The sequence below is a fragment of the Balaenoptera borealis genome (genome assembly GCF_965194805.1).
Source record: "Balaenoptera borealis genome assembly, chromosome: 9".
NCBI classification, from domain to species: Eukaryota; Metazoa; Chordata; class Mammalia; order Artiodactyla; family Balaenopteridae; genus Balaenoptera; species Balaenoptera borealis.
This window is the reverse complement of record NC_138873.1, coordinates 25855699-25883020: the sequence shown is the minus strand read 5'-3', so window position 1 is coordinate 25883020 and position 27322 is coordinate 25855699. Positions and strand designations below refer to the sequence as shown.

The 27322-nt window shown below is 44.3% G+C and overlaps 1 protein-coding gene across 2 annotated transcripts in view; it reads left to right on the top strand.

The window, feature by feature from the left end:
- The first annotated feature begins 1042 nt into the window (after positions 1-1042).
- The window catches only part of ARFGEF3 (ARFGEF family member 3), a 202022-nt gene continuing 175742 nt past the window's right edge, over positions 1043-27322 (top strand). For both annotated transcript variants that reach the window (XM_082405594.1, XM_082405593.1), the window contains exons 1-2: positions 1043-1267; positions 8220-8271. In XM_082405594.1, the coding sequence (XP_082261720.1) occupies positions 1183-1267; positions 8220-8271 (137 nt within the window). In that variant the 5' untranslated portion in view covers positions 1043-1182. The remainder of the gene's footprint in view (positions 1268-8219; positions 8272-27322) is intronic.

Sequence of the window (27322 nt, the reverse complement as noted above, 5' to 3'; positions counted from 1 at the left end):
ACACAGGTGCTCTCCCAAGAGTAGAGGCCCTGCCTCACACTGCCTTCCCCATCTGGCCCCCCACGTCCGCCTCCCAAGTTCAGCCTGAAGGTTCTTCACTGCGGAAGCTTTCTCTTTCCACCTCTCCCACCCCTACCCAAGTCAGGTAGCCCTTGTGCGCCACACCCCCGCCCGCCCCCCAAGTTCAGCCTGAAGGTTCTTCACTGCGGAAGCTTTCTCTTTCCACCTCTCCCACCCCTACCCAAGTCAGGTAGCCCTTGTGCGCCACACCCCCGCCCGCCCCCGCCTTTATTTTTCTTCAGAGGAAAACAATTCAGGTCAACAGAGGAAGGGAAAGGGAAGAAAGAGAGATTTTTAAAAGGGGTTTTGGATGCAAGAGTGTGTTTCGAGTCCAAATCTTGTTGCTTTGGGAAGTACCTTAACCTGTGTATAATGAGGATGTTCATCACACACACACACACACACACACACACACACACACACACACACACACACATACACACATATACACACGTGAGATGGTGTGGAATCCATGGTTGGGCAGAGTCACAGTCTATTCCCCGGTAGCGCCCGGGCCTTGCACCGAGCCTGGCACAGAGGGCGGCCCAGAAGAGCTGCTCATCACTAACGAGGGAGCAGCGCCTGGACCGCGGGACGCAGAGGGCGCCACGCCGCGGCGCCGGGAGCTCCGCGAGCCGGGGCCGGGCCGCCCCAACTCCGCCCGCCCCGGATGGGGGTGTGGCGGGAGCAGCGACGAGGCCCCTCCCCGCCCGCTGCCGGCCGCCGCCAGACGCTCCCTCGGGCCGAGCTCGGCCAACGCCCAGCCGGCCAGCCAGCCCAGGACGTCCACCTCCACCTTTCCGCGGGCCTCCGTGCCCCCGGGACCGCCTCGGGGGCCGGGGCCGAGTCGCGGCCTCCGATCCCCAGCCCACCGTCGCCGTGGCCGTCGCCGCGCGCGGGGCGCACCTGACCGGGCGGGCGGGGCGGCGGGCGGGGCTCCGGGCCTGACGTGGCGGCGGCATGGAGCGGGCGTGATTCATCAGCCGCCGCGCGGGGTCGGAGCGGGGCGAGCGCAGTGGCCGCCTAGGCGCCCAGGGCCGGGTTGCGGTGGCGGCGGCGTCCCCACCGGGCCTCGCGTGCGCTCCCCTTGCTGTCTGCGGCCGGCCCCCGGCGAAGGTCAAGATGGAAGAGATCCTAAGGAAGCTGCAGAAGGAAGCGTCCGGGAGCAAGTACAAAGCCATCAAAGAGAGCTGCACCTGGGCCCTGGGTAAGCGCGCCGAGCGGGGCGCGGGGCGTAGGGCACCTGCCGGTGGGCCCTTCTCGCCGCCGCCGGAGGGTCGCGCGGGCTGGGTGCAATGGCCCCTCTGCGTGGGGGGGTTTCGCTGAGCATCTGTGACCGAAGCATTTCGCGCAATTGCCAGAGTTGCCTCGGTAAACTGATGTGTGATATGCGAATTTGGGTTCGGGCGTTGACATCCATCCGCCTCCCCTCTGGTCTCTATCTTCTTCCAAACCTTATCGGGGAAACGCCGTCCTCCCCTCCGGGCGGCCCCTTTCTTCAGATCCCCAGCACGGCGGACGGTGGTCACCCATCTCCGCCGAGTCAGGACCGCAAGCCGGTGGGAATCCAGGGGCCTGATTCCTAAGCGCCTGTGGGCAAGAGGGAAGTTGAACCATCAACCCCGATCTCAAAACCTTGGCGAGTGTAACCGGGAAGGAATAGCTTATTTAATTTGATTTTCCTGATAGAGGCCAGCTTGTTAAGTATTAGCCTTCATGGTTATTCTACATGAAGAATAACATACGGGTGGGATGGTGTTACCTCTGCAATTCTGTTGTCGTCTGCCCTTCGGACAGGTGGGATTTTAGATTTGTGAGCTGTGCAAGCATTGAAAGAAGTTCCAGGTAGCAAATTTGTGTTTCCCATCAGACTCAGGTTGTAGAACTCAACCTCGGAGAAAACTGAATGACATTCCAATTAGGCAAGAACGTGGGCAATCAAAATTGTCTGAGTGGGAATGCGGAGAGATCAGGAGCATACTTAGGTGACAGTGATGCTTTAGGAGAAGAAAAAGGAAAGGCGAAGGAGAAACCAGGGCAGCTCTCTTGGCCTCTGGCCTTGCCCAAGCCTGCATGTGATTCCTCAGTCGCCACTTAATTAAAACATAAAATTGAATCCCTTTCTCTCTCAACCAAAGAGCCATCAGCGCTTGTCATGACACTGTACTGTGGTACAGCCTGAAAAGAGATAGAGAAGGGCTATTAGCAGGTTTTCCACTAAATGGAGAATTCTGATGGTGCTTTAGGTGGTGACTCGGTTAATATTTAGAAGGTCTGAATTCACGTATGTTTGAGCGTGTGTGTACAAACAATCACAGCCACATCGTTTTTTTCATGTCTGCCTGTCATCACAAAATTCCCTAGAATGTTGTCTAGGAAGTTTATCTTATAGGCAGAATCAGAACTTGACCATTTGTTTACTGTTAGAGAGAAAAAAAAATGGACCAGGTACATAAGTGAGAAGCAAGGCTCTTAAAGCCACAGTACTATTTTTGCATTGCCATTGTCATTCAGCAGAGTGATCAGGGTAGATTCTCAAATGCCTCTAATGAAGGGTCACAGATGGCTGGGTAACATAATAAAGCAGGGCTGACTGCACTCTAAACATGCTATTCCTTGTACTCGTTATTATTTTGCTGTAAGTTAAGCAGATTTAGATAACAGGGAGGAGGAGAGGAATCTAGTATTTTTAATTTTAATTTTGATACTCAACATCTTGTTAAGTTAAAGTGCAGTGTTGCATTGTTTAGGTCCTTGAAGTGACTGGGAAGCCCAGAGCTGAGGCAGGTAGATGATCTGAGCAGAGCCTGGAGTCCAGCCTGCCTGGAAGAGTAGATGTGATTCTTTTCCCAGTGGCTGTTCTTAGTGAGCAAGAGGAGATGGGAGCTCATGAAACACTTAAATAACGGTGCGGGGAATTCATTGTGCAGGTTGGAATGAGTAAACCAGGAAAAGAGATCAAGGAAGAGGGGATGAATGTGGGGTCAGGGGTGTGTTGGGGGGATTGGTGTGAGCTGGTGGGGCTTTTGAAGTAAATTGGACTTGGAGAATGGGTAAGCTGTGGGTTTCTTCTCTTCTTCTTCTATCCTCCTCTGTACTGAGCAGTGGGGATAGAAAGATGAATAAAATGCTCTCTCCCTATAATTAGTTTGTTGGAAGGGTATGTTGGAGGGTGCATGAGGCAGAAACAAAGACATGAAGGTATGGTTTCCTGTTCTCTTTCCCACTCCAATCCATTTTCCACTGGTCCATCTTTTTTTTTTTTTTTGCTATAAAACGCTTTTCGCTCCTCAACCCCCATACTTTTTTTTTTTTAGAGTAAAGTGTGAATTCCTTAGAATGCTCTTTGGAATCTAGCCCCAGCCTTCTTCCCCATCGCCCCCATAGCAAGTGTTCGTCGGTCCCCAGTAAGCCACGTACTTTCTTGTACATGCCGTGTGCTGCCCACTTCTCTGCCTGGGCTCGTGCTAATCCTTCTGCCACAGCTTCCCTTTCCAGAATCCCAAGGCCCAGCTCACATACGAAGCCTCCCCGGAGCTCTGCCGTCGAATCAGTTGCTCCTCTGGGCTCTGAGCCCTGCTCTCAGGACCCTCTTATAGCACCTGCTGCTGGGGATTATAGTGGGTTATGCACAAAGCTCCTCTTTTAGGGGCAGGATGACTGAGAAATATACTGGATTCAGGAGACCAAAAAAACTGATTCAAGCAGACTGAAGCAAAATAGCATGTATTCACTCTATGAACTAAATACCCCTTGGAAGGCTAGCTGTGAGTTGAGTTTGGTTCAGGAATTAGATGCTGTTTCAAGGACCTCGCTCTGCTCTTTTGGGATTTTGAGCACCCAGCATGAGTCTCCACAGCTTTGGGTTCATGAATCAGCACACTTAGACCATCTCAGGAGAGAGGGATCGTCTCTGACTTAGACCATCATGGGAGAGACGGGTCATCTCACACTTGGGCCATTATAGGGAAGAGGGGTCACCATGACATTTAGACCATCCCGGGAAAGAGTCATGTCTTATCAAAAGTACCATTGGAGAGAGGGGTCATCTTCACACTTATTCCATCTCAGAAGAAAGAGCTCATCTCCCACTTGGACTATTATAGGAGAAAGACATTTAGACCATCACAGGAGAGAGGAATCATCTCCCATTAAAACTGTCACAGAAGAAAGAGAGAGAGCATCTCCACATTTAGGCCTTTACAGGAGAAAGGGGTCATTTCCCACTAGGCCTATCATGAGATCATCTCAAGAGAGTGGGGCTCTTCCAGTCACTCCCACCCAGTCCTTGGTGTCACAGTTCTCTCTTTGTCCTGATGGGTTGAGTATGTATCCTTGAACCAGTCCTCTGGGCTAGCTGGCTACAAGGCCCAGTGAAATCCCAGAGTCAGGGAAGGATGGCTTCCTCAAAACAAAATTAGGGTTTGCTGCTTCAGAGGCAGCGGAGTGGACGCCAGTCAACCAAAGCAACAAATGTCTACAGTGTAGACGTGAGCTTCTTGAGCATAGGGACTGTTGCTTATGCTTGTCTGTGGCTTCTGCACCTACAATATGAGAGGCACATGTTCAGTACATAAATAAATCAACATGTTAATGTCTTATTTGGGTTTTAAGTGATATTCGTCTTGTTTTCTAGTTATATATGCTCATTTTAGAATATTGAAAAATATTCGAACACTATAAAGAAAAAATTAAAATCACCCATAATGTCACCACCCAGAGAAAACACTAATCACATTTTGGAGTATTTCCCTTCTGCAAAGGGTTATACATATATGGCAGATTGTTACTTGTTTTTTAACTTCAGCTTTTCTTCTACTTTATTATTAATATGTCTCTGAAAATCAGTTTTCTTAATGGCTGCATAATAACGGGCAAGGAACATGTATGTACTTTTTCTCTATTTTAAGCTATCTAGGTTAGATACTTTTCTTGTCAGTGAGGAAATGGTCTGACTAAAGAATAGAAAAGAACAAGGGACTGGGTCAGCGTGTGGAGAGCCTGAAAGAATAGCATTCTCCTTCAAGCACTGGCAATCCTGGAGTCTTGGGAGCTGGGAATGGCAGGATGAACTAGAATGGCAGAACATTAGAACTGGACCATGTCCCTTTTAGAAACTTTAGGTGTTTGCACATATCAGGGAGCTGCTGTAGAATGGATTTGGAAAACGGAGAAGAGAAAGAAAATTAGAGGCCTGAATACCAAGTAAGAGAAGAAGGATGGTCTATCTAACCACCATGCTTCCGTCTATCTTTCCATCCGCTTTTCCTTCCAGCCACAGCATCTGTTACCTTCACAGCTAAACTTCTTAAAAAGTGAATGTAACTAAACATACTGTATAGCACAGGGAACTCTACTTAATGCACTGTGGTGACCTAAATGGGAAGGAAATCCAAAAAAGAGGGGACATATGTACATGTATAGCTGATTCATTTTGCCATACGGTAGAAACTAACACAACATTGTAAAGCAACTATACTCCAATAAAAATTAATAATAAAAAAAAAGTGAATGTGGTGATTGTGTCCACATCCTCACTTCCTGCTCACTTTTCAACTCACTGCGATCTGACTTTCTCCTCTGTTCTTCCACCAACTGAAGAATAAGGTACCCAGACCTCAGTCTAGCAGACCATTCTCACATCCCTCTTACCAGTCCTCTCAGCCACATTGGGCCCCCACTTGACCTTGGCCTCATGCCCGCACCCCGCCTGTTTCGATCGTACCTCTTGCGCTGCTCCGTCTCCTTTGCAGCTCCAGCTCCTCCCCAGCCTAAAAGTTTGCGTTTCACAAGAATGAGCCATGAGCTCTCGTCTCTGACTCGCAGCCCGACTGGAGTTGAACACTTTCAGAGCCACAGCTTCAGTTCAGTTTCTGAGAATGCGATGCCCACATTTACATCCCTGGGCTTCACCTGTGCTCTGACATGCAACCCCCGATGCAGCTTCCTACCCGGCGTCCCTTCTGGAACAGGATGGGCTCATTATGGCTGCTCTGTGACTGCCTTTCTCTTTTCCCTTTCCTCTAGCTCTCTGCTAGCGCTTGTAGAGTTGGGCACTGTTGCACATCCTGAGTTGAATATAAACTCTTCTGTGTGATGGGGAAAACCACAGCGATATTGTTGGTCAGCGTCAGACCCTCTTCTTGGGAAGCAGCGTCAAGTTGTCCTGGGCGCTGGCTCTGCCCTGCTGACTGCTGGCCTGGGCTCAGCCATGAGATGCAGGCTCACTCCCTGCATCTGCATCTCAGGGTTTTGTTTTCTCATTATCCTGTCTCATCTTAAGAACTGACTTCAGTCCTTCTACTTCCTCCCTTGGCCTTGTGGCCGCAGCATCACCGACCCTCCTCATCCGTCTTTCTATTCTGCTAACTGTCTGGCTTACACCCACTGTTCTGCCCCATGGACCACAGCGGGCCCAGATGCTATCGTCATGTTTTGGCCTGTTCTTAGTCCTGAGTCTCAGGGATACATTTGGTGTCCACTGTTCCCTCTGATCTGTTAGCAGGGTGGGGAGAGATGTTTCTCCTTCCCCAATAAAAATAGTTCAGATCGACAGGGCTTGTTGACTCTAAACAATGAAGAGAGAAGGCAAGAGTTTGAACAGAAAAACTGGAGACCGGTTGGAGTGTGTGATGTTGTGATTTATAATAAGAAATATATATATTGGTCTTGGTCCCTGTTTCTGGCTCAGAGCTCCTAAAACCCTTGGAATTTCCCAAGTGAAGAGAGCTATAGAGTCATTTGTTAGGGTAATGAAGTGATTGTTGGACCACACCTACGGATGGGGGCTGGCTGCCAGGAAAACCATCCTTTTCAGTCCCACCCCCCCTGACCTCCACAGAGGGCCCCCCTGACCTCCACAGAGGGGAGAGGAGCTGAAGACTGAGTTCATACACCAATGGCCAATCAATCATGCCTATGTAATGAAGCCTCCGTAAAACCCCCAAAAGGATGGGGTTTGGAGCACTTCCCGGCGGATGAACACAGGAACATTTGGCGAGAGTGGTACACCCAGAGAGCACGGACTCTCTCTGCCCTTTCTCCACAGCTTGCCACATGCATCTCTAGCATCTGGCTGTTCCTGAGTTATATCCTTCTGTAACATACCAGTAATCTACTAGGTGAAAGTTCCTCTGAGTTCTGTGAGCCATTCTAGCAAATTAATTAAACCCAAGGAGGGGGTTGTTGGAAACTTTAATTTCTGGCCAGTCGGTCAGAAGCCCATGTGACAACCGGACTTGAGATTGGCATCTGAAGGTGGGGTTGCGGGGGGGGGGGGTGTTACAGGCTTGTAGGATTGAGCCCAAATCTGTGGGATCTGATGCTCTCTCTAGTTCGTGTCAGAGTTGAGTTAAATTGGAGGACACCCAGCTGCTGTCAGGGAATTGCTTGTTGGTGTGGGAAAACCATCCCCCCCCCAACCCTGACACGTGTGCACGCGTACACACACACACACATACACACACACACATTGGAATTGGGTGCAGGATTGTTGGAGCTATTGAAATAGAACAGTTTTTATTTCTGAAGAGAATAGTGAATGTTTCATTATCTCAACAACTGGAGGCAGCAAGAGGGTGAATGAATAATCCTCAACAATGGTAAAGTACTGGACATCCAGGTCAGAGTTATGAGACTTGGGGGTGAGCCTCTCAGTCAGAATCCTTAACTATAGTATGATTTTTAGAAAGTTTCATCTGCCGTGTCATAAATGTGTGTGAGATGAACTGTTGCATAAAGTGCTTTGTGAACTTGAAAGTCTCTCACAAGTATAAGTTATTATTTAAGGGTATTAAAACGGTATTTTTTCAAGGAAATAGCTTTCCTTTCTCTATTGTTATTGCAAGAATATAGCATTTTTAGCCAGTTGTAACTAGATTAAATTGGCACTCTCTTTCCGGTTAGGAATTTAACTATTTATTCTGTCTCTAAGCGAAATGCGTCCTAATCTTTAAGCTCTGAGAGGAAGTCTTGTGGGCTAGCAAAGGAAAAGGATTTTTAAGTATGGATGATTTGCATGCAGATAATTGAGAATTGACTAATTTATAATTATAGGAATTTCCAGGGGGGAAAAAAGAAACTAACAGTGAAATTTGTATACAATTTAAATTCTCAGTCTTTACATATTTATTTTTAACTTTGTAATTTTCCCTTTGCAGAAACCCTGGATAGTGTGGATACCATTGTCAAGATCCCTCCACACTTGCTGAGGTAAGGAGACTGGAGTTGTATAATATAGTGGAAGTAAAAATTACCCGCTGTGCTTTCCTGAAGGGCCAGAAAACCTCACTGGTTTATAGCATTTTACTTGCTGACTGGTGGCTTTTTTGCATCAGTGAACTGGGATATTTCATGAGGTTAGCATGATGGGAAGCTGATTGCACTGATTTCTACCTGTCCTGGAGTGAGTGAAGTCAGTAATCCAAAGGAACCAGCTGTGGAAGTCAGGGATGAAAGGATAAAATTGGTCAAGGAGAGAAATGACCGAAATCTAAGTGAGGATGTGGACGGTGGACAGAATCTTCCACTGTGAGTTGGGAAATGGCGCCCCCTTAGTGGGAGAGCAGCCCTGCACCATGTGGGTTGGATTTAAGCTCTCACTGGCCTCTTGGTTGGACACCATCTCACAAACTCTATAGGCATCAGCAGCAGCCCTGAGACAGTGAATCTATCTCCCCACTTCCTCAACTCTTCCCACTCCCCACCCCCCTCCACCATCATGAGAGAAATACATGCTTTTTGTGGAAACTGGGAAAGAGCAAATAAGAAACTTACCCATAATTACACCACCTAAGGGTAACCACTGAAAACGGTTTAATAGAGGTTCTTAATAGACTTTCCCCCCAGCACACATACAAATTAATATGAAGTTTTATTTACAAGTTTGTTTCCTGCTTGTGTTTTCGGTCAGCACCATATGAAGAACATTTTCTAATGTCAATATATGTTCTTCAAATTAAAATATTGCATATATGTCCATTGTATGGCTGCTGCAACATGAATTATTTCACAGTTTTCTTATTGTTAGACATTTGGATCGTTTCCAGATATTTCTTTGAGATTATTAAAAACAATCTTTTGTTGCATATAGTTTCTATATTGTCAGGACACTGATTTATTAGGTATTTTCTGTCTTTTCAAGTAGATTGAACAAGAATTATGTTTCTGTCTTTTTTAAAAATGTATTACTTCTCCTGTAGTGTCTGCTACAGGCTAATATATTGTAAGATAATTCATGTGTTAATCAAACCAAGTGTACTTTTGTGGGTATAAAGCTTCTAAATGGGTAGAATGTCTGGCAGCAACATTCTTGCCCGGAGGAGGTATATTCCAGCTGGGGTATCCATGTGAAAACACTCCAAGAGATACGAAGGCACGGATGGTTTAAAGGAGACGATTTCCCAATTTCTGTAGGTACCCCTGTCTTAAAATTATTTGCTTCAGAACTGATTTTGCCACGTCTCCTTTTCCATTTCACTTCTTAACCTTCTCCTGCCTGACAAAGGACAGCTGTTACCCATCCCATCCTGAATCTGACTGTGGTGTGTTTTCCTGGGGTGCAAAACCCTCTTCCTACCAGCAAAGGACTGTGAAAATATTAGTGTCTGTGTTGAAAAAGGGGATGAATAAAGTGATCAGGGCACACATCTTTTTGCAGGTTAGTTTTTACTTCTTGGCTTTCAACAAAATTGAAGGCGGACCTAATCTAGTTATGAGATAATAGACAAAAAGATTTTTTGATGATAAATCTCCTTCATTCCTTTCTTATATAAAAAAGGTTTCTTATTGCTTACGTCTTTAAACGTGGGAAAAAAGGTATGGAATTGATGTTAAACCCCACCTTCTTATAGCAATAGAGAATATTCATCTATAGATATATGAACTAGTTGAGAAAAATAAACAAGCCCTGTCCATTTCTTTAGAAATACATTTCCAATAAAATTGTAATTTCCATGTTAACTATATTAACATTCTTATAATTATTAATGTTGTTTGGATCAGTCATTTGCATCAGAAGAAAATGGAACACTTTTAAGCCTTATAGCCACAGGAAATTTTTAAAAATCACTTTATACACATTTTTGTTACAGAGAAATGTAATAGGGAGATTAATAAAATCAAGTGTTAAAGCATGTTATATCAAGAGAAAATTCCCTGGTTGGGGGTGGGGGTAAAGTGGAAACACAAGTTCCAGGAGACAAGAGAACAATACAGCCTTTTTTACTCTAAAAGAAGAGTTTGTTCACGTATTTTTTGATGGATGAAGGTGGTTTTCAAATTGGTGTGGTATTTGGATTTCATTAGATACCTTGAAATGAGTGATATGTTTTAATTAAAATTTTACTAATTCCAATATGCCAGAATTACAGCCTTTGCAGTTAATTAAAATTATGGTTGAGAAATTTAAATGTCAACTTAAAATGTGTGAAAAATGGAATTTTAAAATTTTCTTAGTGGCTGTAAGAGTGAAAACATTTTTTTTTTTAATTTTATTTATTTATTTATTTATTTTATTTTTATTTATGGCTGTGTTGGGTCTTCGTTTCTGTGCGAGGGCTTTCTCTAGTTGCGGCAAGCGGGGGCCACTCTTCATCGCGGTGCGCGGGCCTCTCACTATCGCGGCCTCTCTTGTTGCAGAGCACAGGCTCCAGACGCGCAGGCTCAGTAATTGTGGCTCACGGGCCCAGTTGCTCCGCGGCATGTGGGATCTTCCCAGACCAGGGCTCGAACCCATGTCCCCTGCATTGGCAGGCAGATTCTCAACCACTGCGCCACCAGGGAAGCCCTGAGTGAAAGCATTTGATGACACTGCTCTAAAGGTTGTTTCTCTATCCAAAGGGTTGTTGAAACTACAGTGAGACTTTCTATGGCTTTGGGTCTGTGATAAGGTTTGCCTTCAGGGTTAGGGGCAAGAAGGTGATGATGATACCAGAAGAGGCTCCTACAGTGCCTGGGAATGTTCATCAAAAGACAACTGGCATTTTCCAACTCTAGGTGTGTGTGTGACCAAATGAGTTGGAGAAAATACAGTGTTAATGGGCCATGTTTGATCCCGTTTAGCCACTGAGCGTTACTTTTGTCCATGGTCTTGAGCTTTACCCCAGAGCCAGCTGGCCATCTTGTTCAACCATAGGAGGTAATGACAAAATTGGTGGGAAAGATGCTGGATGAGGAACCGTGGATGAATAAGAATATATATATATATATATGTGGGTGTGTTTACATATCTTCACCATTATTAGAAATATGATTCAGAGTATTTGTCCGAATGATAAAAAGCTGATGATGTCATCCTGTATACAGAGGAATGTGCGTTATTGTATTCCAGAAGTGCAACAAAGTCTGTCAGGCATTCTTATACAGAGAACTGAATGTATGAATGAGACATAGCAGATTTAAGCCTTCCGCTCAGTTTTATATTCCGAGGGAGAAGAATGAAGACAAACGTAGCTGGAAAACACTGTTAAGAGGCACAAATTATAAATTTATTGTAGAATTTTATGCATATCCGAAGGTTTCAGTCTGACTGTGATTTGTAACAGTTGGGAGCCCTTCAAAGCCTTTTTTAGGGTATAGGAATAAGCCATAATTAGAACAAAAACAAGCTATTGAATCAAGTCTGATTGTCTATTTCATTTGATATCAGGGAAGTGATATAATGAGAACATACTCCATAGTGGACTTTCCCCCTCTGTTGTGAATCAGTTTTCCTTTAATCCTTTGATTCATCTTCCAGGCATTTTTAAACCCACAGGGCACTTACTCTGTCCAGTATTATGTTTAACATGGCATTTTTCTATTGTTTGAGCACAATAAATCTAAAAAAAAATTTTTAATTAGGCACTCTAAATATTTGCTTATAAGAAAGAACTTGGATATGTTCATTGTTTTTTCTTCAGTTATATTTCTATTTTAATGAGTTTTCTCTTCAGTGATATTTAGTATACGAGAAAGAAGCCAGGTTCATAAACTATTTCTTGGCATTCTGATTTCGTATTCAGATTGTTTCCATTTCTGTTACATAATCACGTAGAAGTGATTATTTGCAGATTTTTTTGTTGCTTCAGGTTTTGAAAAGAGCTATGAGGACTAAATCAAATCTCAAATACTTTTTAAAAATTAAAAAAAAATTTTTTTTGGTGGGAGGGAGGGAGACGCAAGAGGGAAGAGATATGGGGATATATGTATACGTATAGCTGATTCACTTTGTTATAAAGCAGAAACTAACACACCATTGTAAAGCAATTATACTCCAATAAAGATGTTAAAAAAAATTTTTTTTACTGATTTTTATTGGAGTATAGCTGATTCACAATGGTGTGTTAGTTTCTGCTGTACAGCAAAGTGAATCAGTTATACATATACATATATCCACTCTTTTTTAGATTATTTTCCCATATAGGTCATTACAGAGTATTGAGTAGAGTTCCCTGTGCTATACAGTAGGTTCTTATTAGTTATCTATTTTATATATAGTAGTGTGTATATGTCAATCCCAATCTCACAATTTATCCTTCTCTTCCCCCTTTCCCCCTTAGTAACCATAAATTTTTTCTCTATATCTGTGACTCTATTTCTGTTTTGTAAATAAGTTCATTTATACCCTTTTTTTAGACTCCATAAGTGATATCATATGATATTTGTCTTTCTCTGCCTGACTTAACTTCATTCAATATGACAATCTCTAGGTTCATCCATGTCGCTGCAAATGGCATTATTTTGTTCTTTTTTTATGGCTGAATAATATTCCATAGTATATATGTACCACATCTTCTTTATCCATTCATCTGTTGATGGACATTTAGGTTGCTTCCATGTCCTGGCTATTGTAAATAGTGCTGCAATGAACATTGGGGTACAAGTATAATATCTTTTTGAATTATGTTTTTCTCCAGGTATATGCCCAGGAATGGGATTGCAGGATCATATGGTAGCTCTATTTTTAGTTTTTTAAGGAACTTCCATACTGTTCTCCATAGTGGCTGTACCAATTTACATTCCCACCAACAGTGTAGGAGGGTTTCCTTTCTCCACACCCTCTCCAGAGTTTACTATTTGTAGATTTTTTGATGATGGCCATTCTGTCCAGTGTGAGGTGATGATACCTCATTATAGTTTTGATTTGCATTTTTCTAATAATTAGTGATGTTGACCATCTTTTCATGTGTCTCTGGCCATCTGTGTGTCTTCTTTGGAGAAATGTCTGTTTAGATCTTCTACCCATTTTTTGATTGGGTTGTCTTTATTTATTTATTTTTTTTATATTGAGCTGCATGAGCTATTTGCATATTTTGGAAATTAACCCCTTGTTGGTTGCTTTGTTTGCAAATATTTTCTCCCATTCTGGCTTTTCGTTTTGTTTATGGTTTCCTTTGCTGTGCATCAAATACTTTTGCTGTGCTGATTTTCTTATTTTTTCTTTTGCCATTAATTGACTGCTTTTCAAGTTAAATATGTTAACATTCTGATAGATAATTACTAATACTGTTCTGATCAATTGTGTACATTAGTAGTGATAGCTCAAACCAGAAGAAAATTGAAACCTTGAAAGAACTATGGTTGTATTATCTTTTATTTTTATTTTTTGCCATTGATTGCTCTGAGGACTTCTTGTGAAAACAAAAGTCTAGATGTCACGTGAATGATTTTAGTGACTCTGGTGACTGGAGTTGGTCGTGCATAGGGCACTGAAGGGGAGAAACCCACAGAAAAAAGGTTTAGCTGGAATGAAGGAGTGGTCAGAGGCATTGCTTATTTCTGCCCCGGGCTCTTTCACTGAGCAAATGCCCACTCTCGTTGTTGGTACGGTGAGCAGCCTTAGCAACCAGGATGGGGATTCACGCAGAGTGCCCAGTGAGATGCAATGTCAGGGACGGAGGAAGGGCCAGGGAACCCGCCCTGTGGAATATTTCCTGAGTTTGTTAGTAGAGAGTTATATGAAAATCTTTCCACCTTTCTGCCCATAGTCTTGCTTTTGATCTTGGGGGTGAGATTTAAGCATCCTTATCTTCCTCCATGTGGAGACTGGACCCTCACTGTCTTTGCTCCCCTTTCCCCTCTTCTTAGACTTCAGATCTTACACAACTTCACGGGGTTGAATAAAACCTGTGAGTTGGTGGGCCATCGCGGTGTGCCCACACTCAAGAAAGAGGCCTTCTAGAGCTCAGGCTGTCACTCAGGTTGGGGTTACCATCTCCTTGGCCTCCTTGTGTGACTAGCAAAAGGCAGCTTAGGTTGATCACTCACAGTGACACACTTGGTAAAATGTCTCTGCCCAAGTCAAGGTACTGCTAATAGTTACTGACTCTATTGTTTTTGGCTGCTGGTCTCTCAACCAAGTAAGAAATAAGTCCTGGAAGCTGCTGATCAAAAACTATTAGTAGTTAACAATATTAAATGTTTTCTCTTCCCGTTTTTCTACTTCCTCTCACCCCCTACACCTCTTGCTTTTTCCCTGTGGTTTTGAGAATCAAGTAAATATAACCGAAATAACCTGATCATTTATGGAATTTTCAGGGCTGCTCTGGTTTTTGTTATGAATATTTAGGGCTGATGTCTGTTTTGTGAGGCCATCACCAGGCTTAAGCCCACCTGGAGGTACCATAACTTCTGTAATGTTTAGCTTCATGCAAGTTCATGCATTGGTCTTCCCCCTCCGTGCCCCACTGTCTTTGTGATGGCTTGATTATGATGATACCTACATCTGTCTGATCATTTTTCTCTCTGAAGTGTTGAAAAGCTTATATTTTTATCTAACCGTATATGTTAGTAGGAAAAGGGCTTATGCCATTTCCGTGGACCGTTCAGTACCGTTGTTGTTTGCAGTCATTGGCTCTTTTAGATCATTCTTGACCTGCTGTTGCATTCCCAGGGAATGTTCTTCCCTTTCTAATGGACTCCTGCAGTGTTCTTCTGCTTCTGAGTCTTGGTTGGAAGTGGTCAGCTTCTCTGCTGGCATCTGGGCCAGAATGCCCTGCCTGCTGTCTTTTCTAGTGGATTTGAAACTCGAAATCCTGCCTAGAGATTGTCATACAGAGTGAAGTAAGTCAGAAAGAGGAAAACAAATACCGTATGCTAAAAGATATGTATGGAATCTGAAAAAAAAAAAAGGTTGTGAAGAACCTAGGGACAGGACAGGAATAAAGACACAGACGTAGAGAATGGACTTGAGGACATGGGGAGGGGGAAGGGTAAGCTGGGACGAAGTGAGAGAGTGGCATGGACATATATACACTACCAAATGTAAAATCGATAGCTAGTGGGAAGCAGCAGCATAGCACAGGGAGCTCAGCTCGGTGCTTTGTGTCCACCTAGAGGGGTGGGATAAGGAGGGTGGGAGGGAGACGCAAGAGGGAGGAGATATGAGGATATATGTATATGTATAGCTGATTCACTTTGTTATACAGCAGAAACTAACACACCATTGTAAAGCAATTACACTCCAATAAAGATGTTAAGAAAAAAAAAAAAAGAAACTCGAAATCCTGGAGCATTGGGTCTGGACACCCTCACATGGCTCTGTGTAGATCTGCAAGGAGGGTGCTTTTCAGCCCGTGCCAAGGCCCACAGACGTTCGGCTTCGACCACTTGGACATCATGGCTGAGCTGCCTGCTCTTGTATGTACTGCTCCATCTTTCCTGCCAGATTTCCAAGAGGCTCACTTTCCCCGGACTGGGACCAGGGTGAGGTGAGTGAGGCTGAGTTGTGCAAGTACATGCCAGATCCTGTCTCAAAATTTTTATGTTTTGCTTATCATAGAATTTTTGCATGAATTTTGAGTTTTTAAAATGTGACCTTAAAATGTTATTTATCTTGAGGACTGAGTTTTTAGTGCTCCCTTAAATTTTGTACCCAAGGCCAACTCCCTCACCCTAGTTCTGGCCCTGCACTCCCCATTCTGTCAGAAAGTTCTCACAGCTGCTGAGGCCAGCCACATTCAAGTCAAGCTCTATTCTGCCTCCTCCGGGTTCTACAGACTGTGGTCCTGTCCTGCTTTGAATGGCACCTCAGTGGCATGCACCATCAGAGAAACAAGCTCTTTCCCATGACCAAGGACATGTTTAGTAAGACCCCCACTCCAGGATACCCTCTTGCACATGTAGTAGGGTTTTACAGAGGGCATTTCCCAATCTCTGCCCCTCCTCCTTTGGGGGCCATCTCATACGTTGAAGTAGAGCATACTTGTTACAATTCCTCTTCCTTTTTCATGCCAAGACCAAGACAGCAGGTCTGGAGGTCTATAGTTAGCAATCCAATGCTCCCCTATATATGGGACACTAAAATAATAGGGGGATGTTTTCTGAGCTGCTCTCTTCATCAAAATTGTCCACTGTGTGTCTCATAGCATGCAGTCTTTCTCATTCCCTCTTCCTACTTATCCTTGAAGACTGAGCTACGGTTGGTGAAAGTGATCCTTCTCTCCTTCATACCCTCACTGTACTCTTCACATGACTCTGTCATGGCATTTATCAGTCAGGTTGGCAGTTGTTTAGGGAGTCTGTTCTGAGACCCTATCCTCAAGGAGTTCATATATATAAATTATTCATCTTTTCACCCACAAGTTCAGTGCCTCTCCGGACTCTGCATTGTGCATCTCAGGGAACCTGTGTCCTCATCACCTAGATTCTTGGAAAACATACCGTTTGGAAGAATCTGTGCCAGAATGGGAATCTCAACTTTGGCAACAGAACCTCTAATATCTCACTGGCCGAAATGGTAGGTCCCAAAGAGTAGACCGGAAACCCAACACCCAATCCATTGACCTCAGCTAACATAGTCTTAAACCCCTTACTCTCTACTCAACCAAAGCCCTGACTAGTCTAATGTGTATTCTTAGATTGAGGTTGAGGGTTGGTGATAGTTATCAAGACCCTGATTACTATTCTGTATCAAAGGACATTGAATATACAAGAGGTTCAGCTCTCATTGGGTTCCCGTGAAGAGTCCTTGGCCCACCTGGAAGAAGCACGCAGCCTCCTGTACACCGCCCCCAGCATGAATTTGACTTGGAGTATTTCTGTTCTAAAGAACTCAAGAATCTCCACCTCCATCCCTCTCCAATCCAGGATTTTCCCTTTCTCTAAGCCCAAGTAACTTACAGCAGGACTGGTCCAGATGAGATAAAACCGTCAAGGGAATCCTTGAGCAATTTTGTTAAAAGGCAGCCATTGGCAGCAAACCTCTTGTTGGCATTTCTCAGTGCCCTTTGGGAACAATCCCACATATTACTCCAGCCATGGCTCAGCTGCCATTTTTCTTGACTTCTCCATGATTCTTCAGAGTCATCCTCAGCCTAATTACTTTTCTTCTGCCAGTTGCAGTTCCCAGAAAGACTCTAACAGCCTCCTTCCCATTTGTCCTTATATGTCCCCCGCCCCTTCCCATCCCCACCCTGGCTGAGCCTCTACCCAGCTTCATTTTGCCTTCCTGGTCCAGACACTTTTTTCAGCCCAGATGTTGACATGTTCCTCCTTATTTTCATCTGGGGACCTGCTGAGCTTTCATGTAGGGTGAGGACACATTCAGTAGCATTTATACTTGGAGAGAACCATCCATAATAGCTTCCTATTCTTTGTATGGTTTTAATTGCTTTTCTGCTGCTTTTATCTATTTTAGTGCTTTAGTTCTGTGCTTTGAACCCTGGGGCAACTTCTACAGGTTGTGCAAATATATTTTTTTTTAATTTATTTTTTACTTTCGGCTGCGTTAGCTCTTTGTTGCTGCACGTGGGCTTTCTCTAGTTGCGGTGAGCGGGGGCTACTCTTCCTTGCAGTGGGCGGGCTTCTCATTGCGGTGGCTTCTCTTGTTGCGGAGCACAGGCTCTAGGCACGCGGGCTTCAGTAGTTTTGGCACGTGGGCTCAGTAGTTGTGACTCGCGGGCTCAGTAGTTGTGGCTCGCGGGCTCTAGAGTTCAGGCACACTTAGTTGTGGCACACGGGCTTAGTTACTCCTCAGCATGTGGGATCTTCCCGGACCAGGGTTCGAACCCGTGTACCCTGCATGGGCAGGCGACTGCCCCACCAGGGAAGTCCTTTTGTTTGTTTTTTAATTGAAGAAATAAGTGTCTCCACATCCACTGGGAAGGACTGTGTGTGATTTAAAATGGAGCAGTGGGTTTTGGCAGGCAGTTTGGATGTCATCATTTGTTGTTTCCACTTTTCTTATGTCATGAGAAGTACTGGGCTCCCCTTGCTACCTCCTGCTGTCAAGAGGAGGAGGCAAAGGATGCCAGTGCAGAATTCCCAGGTCCTTCAGCTTATGCTAACTGAAGGGAAGATGTTAGCATAAATGCAGGACAGGTGCTTCTGATGAGGCTTCCACGTTATTCCAGGTAAATTGCAAACATCTGTGCTTCTCCTGGATTTAAACTCATCTTGAGGCCTCCTCTCTTGGCGGTTTCCAGCTTTCCTCCATAGCACGGCTGACTTCTATTTGCAGAGGCATGCAAATGTAAGTAAGTTTTGGCTCTCCTGATCTTTTTCTGGTTCTGCACCAGAGAAAAATATACATATAGAAGGCTTTAGACACTTTGGTTAGTCTAAGCCTGGCCCAGTCTTAGAGAAGTCTTTATCCCATGGAGCCATGAAAGGAAAAATGGAGGGAGCTGTCAATCTTGCCCGGGGTCAGTGGGAATCATTTGAGTGACCACGGGCCTGCCACGAAGTCGACCTGAACTGTTCCAGCTCCCTGAGATCCGGCTTCCCCTGAAGCAGAATGACATTTCTGTGTTAGCCACAAAACCAGTCAGCAGGGAGAAAGTGGCATGTGGAATAGCCTGTAAGCCCACCCTTTAGCAGTGGGGTTGCTGAAATCCATGTTAGAAATCAAGGTGCCCCAAAGATCTAGTTTCTCTTTTTCCTTTCCCTATTGCTATGGAAACAAAGAGTATTCCTCTCACCTTTTAACATAGTATAAGTGACAATACTATATACTGTTTCCTAACTTACAAACAGCCGCTTCTGTGTATCTGCCAGCCTGTAAAGCCAATTCTAATGGTTTTTGTGTTCTAACCCCTTTGATAAGGAAGACTTACAATTAACTCTCAATTATAAAGCTTCTCCTTGTTAATAGCCCTGGACCTAAAAGCACTTTAAATGATGCAGTCAGTTAGAGACGTGCATAACCTACCCAAGCTGGGATGTAGAGGTTATTGGGCTTGAGTGATATTTTGGGATGTGAGCAACATATTAATGTTCAAAACCAGCCATGACCACTCATCCTTCCTTTGTAACAAGTAGTTGGTGTCCTTATTTTTTGGCACTTAGCTCTAAAGGGAAGTGTTAGAAGGAAACATACGCAATTTTGAAAAAGTCTAACAGTCCAATCATGAGTTTTCTTTCTTGGGTTTTCATTCCTTTTGAGTGGAATGAAGGTAGGATTTTTGCTGTGTGGGTTAGTCTGTGCGTGCTTTTTATAATTAAACGGTGTCTTACAGGCAATTTAGGTCCAGATTTCCTGCTTTAATTTCAAAGTATGACTCTGAGAAATTGTTTACATTGACGGGTTATAAAAATGGATTCCAAGAGATGGGTAGGGACCTGAGCTTATCGATTCAGTGATGTAAATGGCTCAGTGAGGTATTTGAATCTCTCTTTTTCACCTGCTAGAACCTTTCTCCTGGGGATGGTACAAAGACTAGAATCGTATTTAGTTTCTTTGGACATCTTTGTTTATTAACTATTTCATATTTATATTTGTATTTTACTGCACATTTATGTGTAGTTGGACTGTTTATAACTCAGTAGGATTATGTAATTACATAATGCCCTGATATATATTTTTCAAGCTAAGTCCAATTAATTTGACACAGGAGCTCTCCCTTTATCTGCTTTATAGTTCAGTGCTGTTAATATGATGCTTCTTGGTATGCTTAATTGCCTGTGATTCACACGTTCCCAACTAAATTTGGGACGTTCTACTAAGTCAACATTTTTCAACCTTTATCATGTGCCAGGGACTCTTAGGTGTTACACATGCTGCTCTCCATCCTGCCTGCTCTCCTGTGAGGTGGGGGGAAGCCCTGAGATGGAAAGACTCCTTGAACCAGTCTGGGACAGTCAGGACTTGGAGTCAAAGTTCACCTTTTTAACCCATTACAGAGTATTACCTCTCCCATTATTGACTTAACACAGAAGTTTCTGTTTTCTGATTTGTAATTTATGTGAAAAGCTGAGATATATAAAACTAAACTTCATGCAACAAATTATTTGACGAAGCACCATGATTGTAAAGAACTCTTGGGAAATTGGCTATAGTTAGTCACTGCTCACTCATGAGTACAACTTACCAATGTGGGAATATCAATGAGACCACTTTGTATTGAAAACAACTTTAAGTGCAATCTCCAATGAGCTAGAGCTTTTAAAAGAGGGAGTGTCCTATATGCAGATGAGGGGCGAGCCACGAATTATTAGAGCTTTCGAGATTAATGTGTAGATGTGACTTGGCCAGGAAATGACCTAAATTGACTTCTCCTGTCTGAAAGGCAAAAGGAGACTTCAGATGAAAGAGATGTTAGTCTGGGATTGATGTGAATACACACTGGGAAGCCTGGGTAATTATGTGATTCAAAAACGAACCCTTACCGCTCCAGGTTTCTGCTTACGTGATGGAGGGAAGAATCTAAGTAGCAACTAAGGTGCTTTCTTTAGGGGTGGTTAAGATGAGGAAACCTGCAGAATTACCAAGAGAAGACTTAGGGCAGAACTCATTTTTAGGCCTAAAGGAATATATCTAGAATAGGTTGTATTTTGAATGGGGGCAGACCTAGGCTCATTTTTAATTTAGTGACATCCAGAGAACTGTTGCATTTCAAAGATTTTTTTTTTCCTCTCCCCATTGCTGGCTTTGTTTTGTAAGCCCCATTTTGTTTTTCTGTATTTACCAGCTGGGAGGAAAGTCCTTCAAAAACAAAAGGGGTTTTGTGTGCTTATTTCAGAGAGGTTGGTAGAGAAGCCCGGAAACTGGGTCCAGCTGTGCAGGAGCTGAGTCGTGGGGAGAAGGAGGGGCCTGAGCACAGAGGCCGCCCAGCTTGGGCCACGGAGGGCTGTGGACCCTACAGGATTTTCACTCCATCTCTGTCTCTGAAATAAAGCTGGATGTGGACGATAAGGCCAGTAACATGATATTTGCTGAAACGGGGGAGGGGAGCATGCATGTGTTTCAGAGATAGTAAAAATATAGATGTAATTTGAAGGCAGTAGGGTATTTGATTAAGAAAGAAAGCGATTGTTAGTTTAAGGTGTGCGCGCCCAAGCATTCAGTACAGTGGACGCCTTTATAAATATTTGTTCGCGCTGATTGCCTTGCAGCTCTGGGTCCTGAATGTCCACATCTCTGTTGGCGGCATCTGGAGCCCTGCTCGGTAGTAGGAGGACAGTGCGAGGGGAATCTGGGCTCTGGGGGAAGAGGCAGCGGCTGGGGTGAGCAGGTGTCCTGGGTTTGGAGTCAGGGCCGAGCAAGCAAAGTTCTATGTGCTGGGAACACAGTGGGAAACAAAACAGAAAATCTCTTAAGAGCCCACCGCTTGCTGAGGGGAAGGTAAACATAATCGTAATACATTAGGTCCTGGGTGCAAGTCCTGGTTCTCCCACGAGGGGCCATTGGGACCCTGAGCTAGTCATTTTGCCTGTCCGCTTCTGTGAGTGGATATGGACACGGAAGGATGGGTACTGGTGAAGGTAGGTGCCTCTGTTTTCCCCGTGTGATCACTGACCGAGCAGTAGATGTAAAGGAGACAGATCTGCAGGGACCACATTGCAGGCCACAGGTGCAGACCAGCTCTCCCTAGCAAGGGCTCACCATGCCTGCCTGCTGCCTCCTGGGCAGTGGAAGAGCCTCTGTTTTCCCTCCCACATCCACATATTTCCTCAGCATCCTAGTGAGAAAGCAGCTTCTAGCCCACAGGGTTTGTCTCAGGACCCTCTGTGTCACTGGCATATATATATACATTTTTTTTTCAGCTTTATTGAGATATAATTGACATAGAACGTGTAAATTTAAGGTATAAAATGTGATGATTTAAGTATATATTGTGAAATGATCACCACAATAAGGTTAGTTAACGCATCCATTACCTCACATAGTTTGTGCGTGGTGAGAACTTTTAAGATTTACTCTCTTAGCAATTTTCAGGTATACAATAACATTATTATTAACTAGAGTCACCATTCTGTACATTAGATGGCCAGAACTTATTCATCTTATAACTGGAAGTTTGTACCCTTTGACCTCTTTCACCCATCCCCCCACCCCGTGTCTGTGGCAACCACCAATCCGTCTACTCCATTTTTACGTGTTTGGTTTTTTAGATTCCACATATAAGATCGTACAGTATCTGTCTTTTTCTGACTTATTTCACTTAGCATAATGCCCTCAAGGCTCATCCATGTTATTGTAAATGGTAGGATTTCCTTCCTTTTAGAGCTGAGTAATTTTCCATTGTGTGTGTGTGTTTGTGTATGTGTATGTATATATATATACACACACACACACATGTAAATCACTGTGATATTGTGATTTATAATAAATATTGAATACATATATAGTTGGCCCTTGAACGAAACACGTTTGAACTGTGAGGGTCCTGTCCTCATACACAGATTTTTTTTCACTTAATGCATACTACAGTACCACATGATCCGAGGTTGGTTGAATCCACAGATGCAGAACCAAGGATGAGGAGGGCCACCTGTAAAGTTATACTTGGATTTTCTACTGCAGGTGGTCGCCACCCCTGACCCCCGAGGTGTTCAAGGGTCAACGGTATTTGGTCTTCATCCCATTTCTGGCACCAGAACTCCTAAAACTCTTGGAATTTCTTAAGTGACTAGAGCGATAGAGGTGTTTTTTGTTACATTAACGAGGTTAATGAGGTGACTTTGGAAAGCACCTAAGGGTGGGGGCTGGTTGCGGGTGGAGCCAACCACATGATTGGAGGGTTGGCGCTTTCAGCCCCACTCCTGGACCTCTGCGGAGGGGAGAGGGGCTGGAGATTGAGTTCAGTAGCCTAGAGCCAATGATTTAATCGATCGTGCCTATGTCATGAAGCCTCCAGAATTCTGAGAGCTTCCTTGTGGAGATTTGCAGAGAGTGGAGCATTTTGGAGAGAGCAGGGAAGCTCCTTCCCACACACCTTGCCCTCTGCATCTCTTCCATCTGGCTGTTCCTGGGTTATGTCCTTATATAATAAATCGCTAATCTAGTAAGTAAAATGTTTCTCTGAATTCTCCGAGCCGCTCTAGCAAATTAATCCAATCTAGGGAGGGTGTGCTGAGAACGTCCACTCTGTGACAGGTCGGTCTGAAGCACAGGTGACAACCTAAACTCGTGATTGGCATCTGAAGCGGGGGTGGGGCGGGTGAGTCTTGTGGGACTTAACTGTGGAATTTGATGCTGTCTCCAGGTAGACAGTGTTTTGAGTTGAACTGTAGGACACCCCACTGATGTTGGAGAGTTGCTTGGTGGTGGTGGGGACTCCCCCATTGGAATTGGGTGCAGAAAATCGCACATTTTCTTTACCTGTTCTGCTGAAAACTCGGCCTCTGTGCGCTGGTGCTGAATCGAAATCTCGGAGACAGAATTTTGGGTGAAGTAGGAAAGAATAGCTTTATTGCTTTGCCAGGCAAAGGGGGACACAGTGGGCTCGTGCCCCTCAAAAACTGTCTGTCCCAACTTGGATTTGGTGAGGAGTTTTATAGCAAAGGTTCAAGGGCGGGGTTGCTGATAATATTAGGGTGTGTGCAGGGTCTGCACTCCTTTAATCTGGCCTCAGGTTGTCTCTCCTAGTGAGCTTCTCCGGTTCCTTTAATCTGGTCTCAAGTGGTCTCTTGATAAACTTCTCTGGTTCCTTTAATCTGGCCTCAGGTGGTCTTCTCTGGAATGAAGAATGCTAACACCTTCCATGTGTTGAGGGTTTTAGTTCTGTAGAGAATTCAGAGATAGTGTTATGTGTATCCCTTGGGGCGGCACCAGGACCTGCCCCCAGGCTGCACTGTTGTTTCTTGGCTGCTCCTCCCTTGTCTCTGCATCCCCTCCCTTCCCTGATTAGCAACTGTTGGAATCACCCCTTTGAAACTCTTGGAAGGTCATGGAGGCTGGAGTCTTTTGCCTACAAACAAGAAATGGGGGACAGAAAGGCTTCCATGCCCAGGAGCCCCACGGGGTCCTGCTCGGTTTCAATTCATTCGTTACATTAATGCAGCAGTTCTCAGACATTTTGGTCTCAAGGCCTTTGACGCTTTTAAAAACTACTGAGAACCTCAAAGAACTTTTTAAGAATTTTTTGGATTATATTTACCATATTAGACATTAAAATAGAAATTTTAAAATAATTCATTAAAAATAAGCCCATTACATATTAATATAAAGACTTAAAAAATTTTTTTTCATTTTATTTTATTTTTGGCTGCATTGTGTCTTCATTGCTGTGCGCTGGCTTTCTCTAGTTGCAGTGAGCGGGGGCTACTCTTCGTTGCAGTGCGCGGGCTTCTCATTGCAGTGGCTTCTCTAGTTGCGGAGCACAGGCTCTAGGCACCCGGGCTTCGGTAGTTGCCGCACGTGGGCTCAGTAGTTGTGGCTCGTGGGCTCCAGAGCTCAGGCTCAGTAGCTGTGGCGCACAGGCTTAGTTGCTCTGCGGCATGTGGGATCTTCCCAGACCAGGGCTCGAACCCGTGTCCCTTACACTGGCAGGCAGATTCTTAACCACTGCTTTCAAAACAGACAAATTTTACATTTTGCCAGTCTCTTTACTATCTGGCTAAATAGAAAACAGCTGGATCCTCAGCTCTGCTTCTCCATTCAGTCTGTTACAATCTGTTGCTTTGGTTGACGTAGATAAAGCAAATCCAGCTTCAACAGGTAAATGGTTTAAAACAGGAGAGTAATTTTAATCACCTTTTCAGATAATTGTGAAAATTCTTTTTTGATAAACTCCACTGTATACTCCTAAGAGATTGAGAATGAAAAGTTTTGAACTTATGGACCTTCTGACAAGATCTCAGGTGTCTAGGCTATACTTTGAGAACCATTTCTCCCCATTTCAGAAGCCAGAATCTCAAATCATTCATTCTTCGGAGTCACCAACTCTTCCTCGTACCTGAGAACAGAAGCTGCTCTCAGCCCTACCTTCTCAGGACCTTGCCTTGGCCCCCAAAGCTTTAGGCTTGCACAGCAAGCATGCGGTTATGCTTTGGAGGGAGGTGGCTCTCTGTTCTCCTGCCTCACAGGCCTGTGGAACTGCCCCCGGATTCTTTTTAGAGCCACTAGCCGTGGAAATTGCCCCATCACAGTCCTGCAAACAATGTCCTCCTTATTGAGGTCTTATGAAGATTACATAAGATATCAAATAAGACAGTACTTTGCAGAATATACAACAAATCACAAGAGAAACTTCCCTCTGATGAAATAGGCTCTCGGTGTTTTGGCAGTTTGTAGCAGGATTAAGCGTTTTTTGTTTTGTTTTGTTTTTTCCGGTCCTGAGTTTCAAAGTGTGATTTTAGAGTGGAAAACAAAGTTCTGGGAACAAAGGAGCAGATAAGAATCCGGATTTAAGTGTTATTTCTGGTTTCCAAGAATACTAAGAGGCCTAATTGGCCCTTGGGAATTACAAACAAATCAGCCCAAGTTGGCAAGATCTGGAAAACTGCACTGTGGCCCTTGTAAATGTTCTTTAAAATAAATTCTGGCATCTGAAATAGGGAACTGGAACCATCATTTTTCTGCGGATCAGAAACCTTTGGTTGCCTAACCACCCCCTACCCCCAGCAGGCCTGCTTGGTTATCAGGAACTGCCTCTGTTATCAGCCGTGTGCTTCAGAGGGGGCTGCCCCATTGCAGGCTGGGCTGTCTGGTGTGGCCATGGGCTTGCCCCACATCCCGTGTATCAGAATGGAGTGTGAGACGGATGCTGTCTCAGTCCTGTCAAGGTGAAGTTCTTTCTTCCTCTGAAACTTGTCACATTTGAATGATGCTTGTAGCAACTACAGCTGCTTTGTCTCTGTGTCTCTGTCTCTTTATCCCACCCAGCCAGGGGATAAAGCTGACAAATCGAGGGTGGATTAGTAGAAGGATGGAAAGAACCTGGGTTCTTGGCTGTGCCTTGAGAGCATGGACTTACCTCAGCCTGGAGCCAGCCTGCCTCCTTGTTTAAGCCTCTTAGGGAGTTGGATTTCCTATCACTTGCAGCTGAAAGCACCCTCCCCAATACACTCTCCCTAAAGGAATCCCGTGACCCTCAGGGACACAGGGGTAGGAGGATAGCCCAGGTGAATGTGGCAGCTGTAACCTGAAGATCTATTGATGGGATCTTTTTCCTCTTTTCTGGCTGTCGTTTGGCCATTTTGTTGTCCTTTTTATTTCTTCTGCAGGTCAAGTTGAAATTCTAAATTGAGTATTTGGTAACTGGTGGAATAGGAGAGCTGAAACATCTGTGGCATTTACAAGGCCTGGGGCCTTGGAGATGGGGCCAAGCTTCTCTCCCACACCCTGGGCACACAGGTGGATATCATAGCCTTGTCCCACTGCCACAAATAACTGATTTACTCGTGTGCTCCGCGAGTTAGACCCCAAACTCCGTCATCTTTATACTCAGGGACCCTGGTCTATATAATGTGCCTGCCCCCCACAATACTGAAGGCTACCAATTATGGAGAATTGATCTATGCCAGGAATTGTACTAATGACTTTATGCATTGTCTTTATTAAATTTTACAACAAGTACAATAGGTTCTAATATAACCTATTTTTTAGTGATAAAACAGATTGGAGTGATAAAACCATTTGCTTGAAGTCGCACAGCTAATATGTGATAGAGGTTCAAATACAGGTCTGACTTGAAAATTGTTCATTTAACTAACATATTCTATGTCTTTGATGCATGTTTGCTGAATACCTGTCATTTAGATGTGTTAGAATAGGAATGAACGTTGTCCCTATCTATTCCTTCATTTCCCCTTTCCCCTTTGGAAAAATGTATCGAGAGAGAAGGCATATATGCAATTATTTGAATACTGGCTCTTCTCTAGGAATAGGCTTTATCACAGTGTATAGGTTATGAATGCCTTCAGTGGTAAGTAGTGGAAAGTCTAACAGAAGTTAAACGAGATAGGGCTTATTTCCCTCATATACTATGCAGTCTGGAGTTAGGCTTTCAGCACTGGTATGTCCAGGATTCTGTTGGCCTTCCATTATAGTTGGCTCTTCGTACCACAAAAAGGCTGTTGCAGCTCCAGTCATCACATCCTAATCCAAGACAGAAGGCAA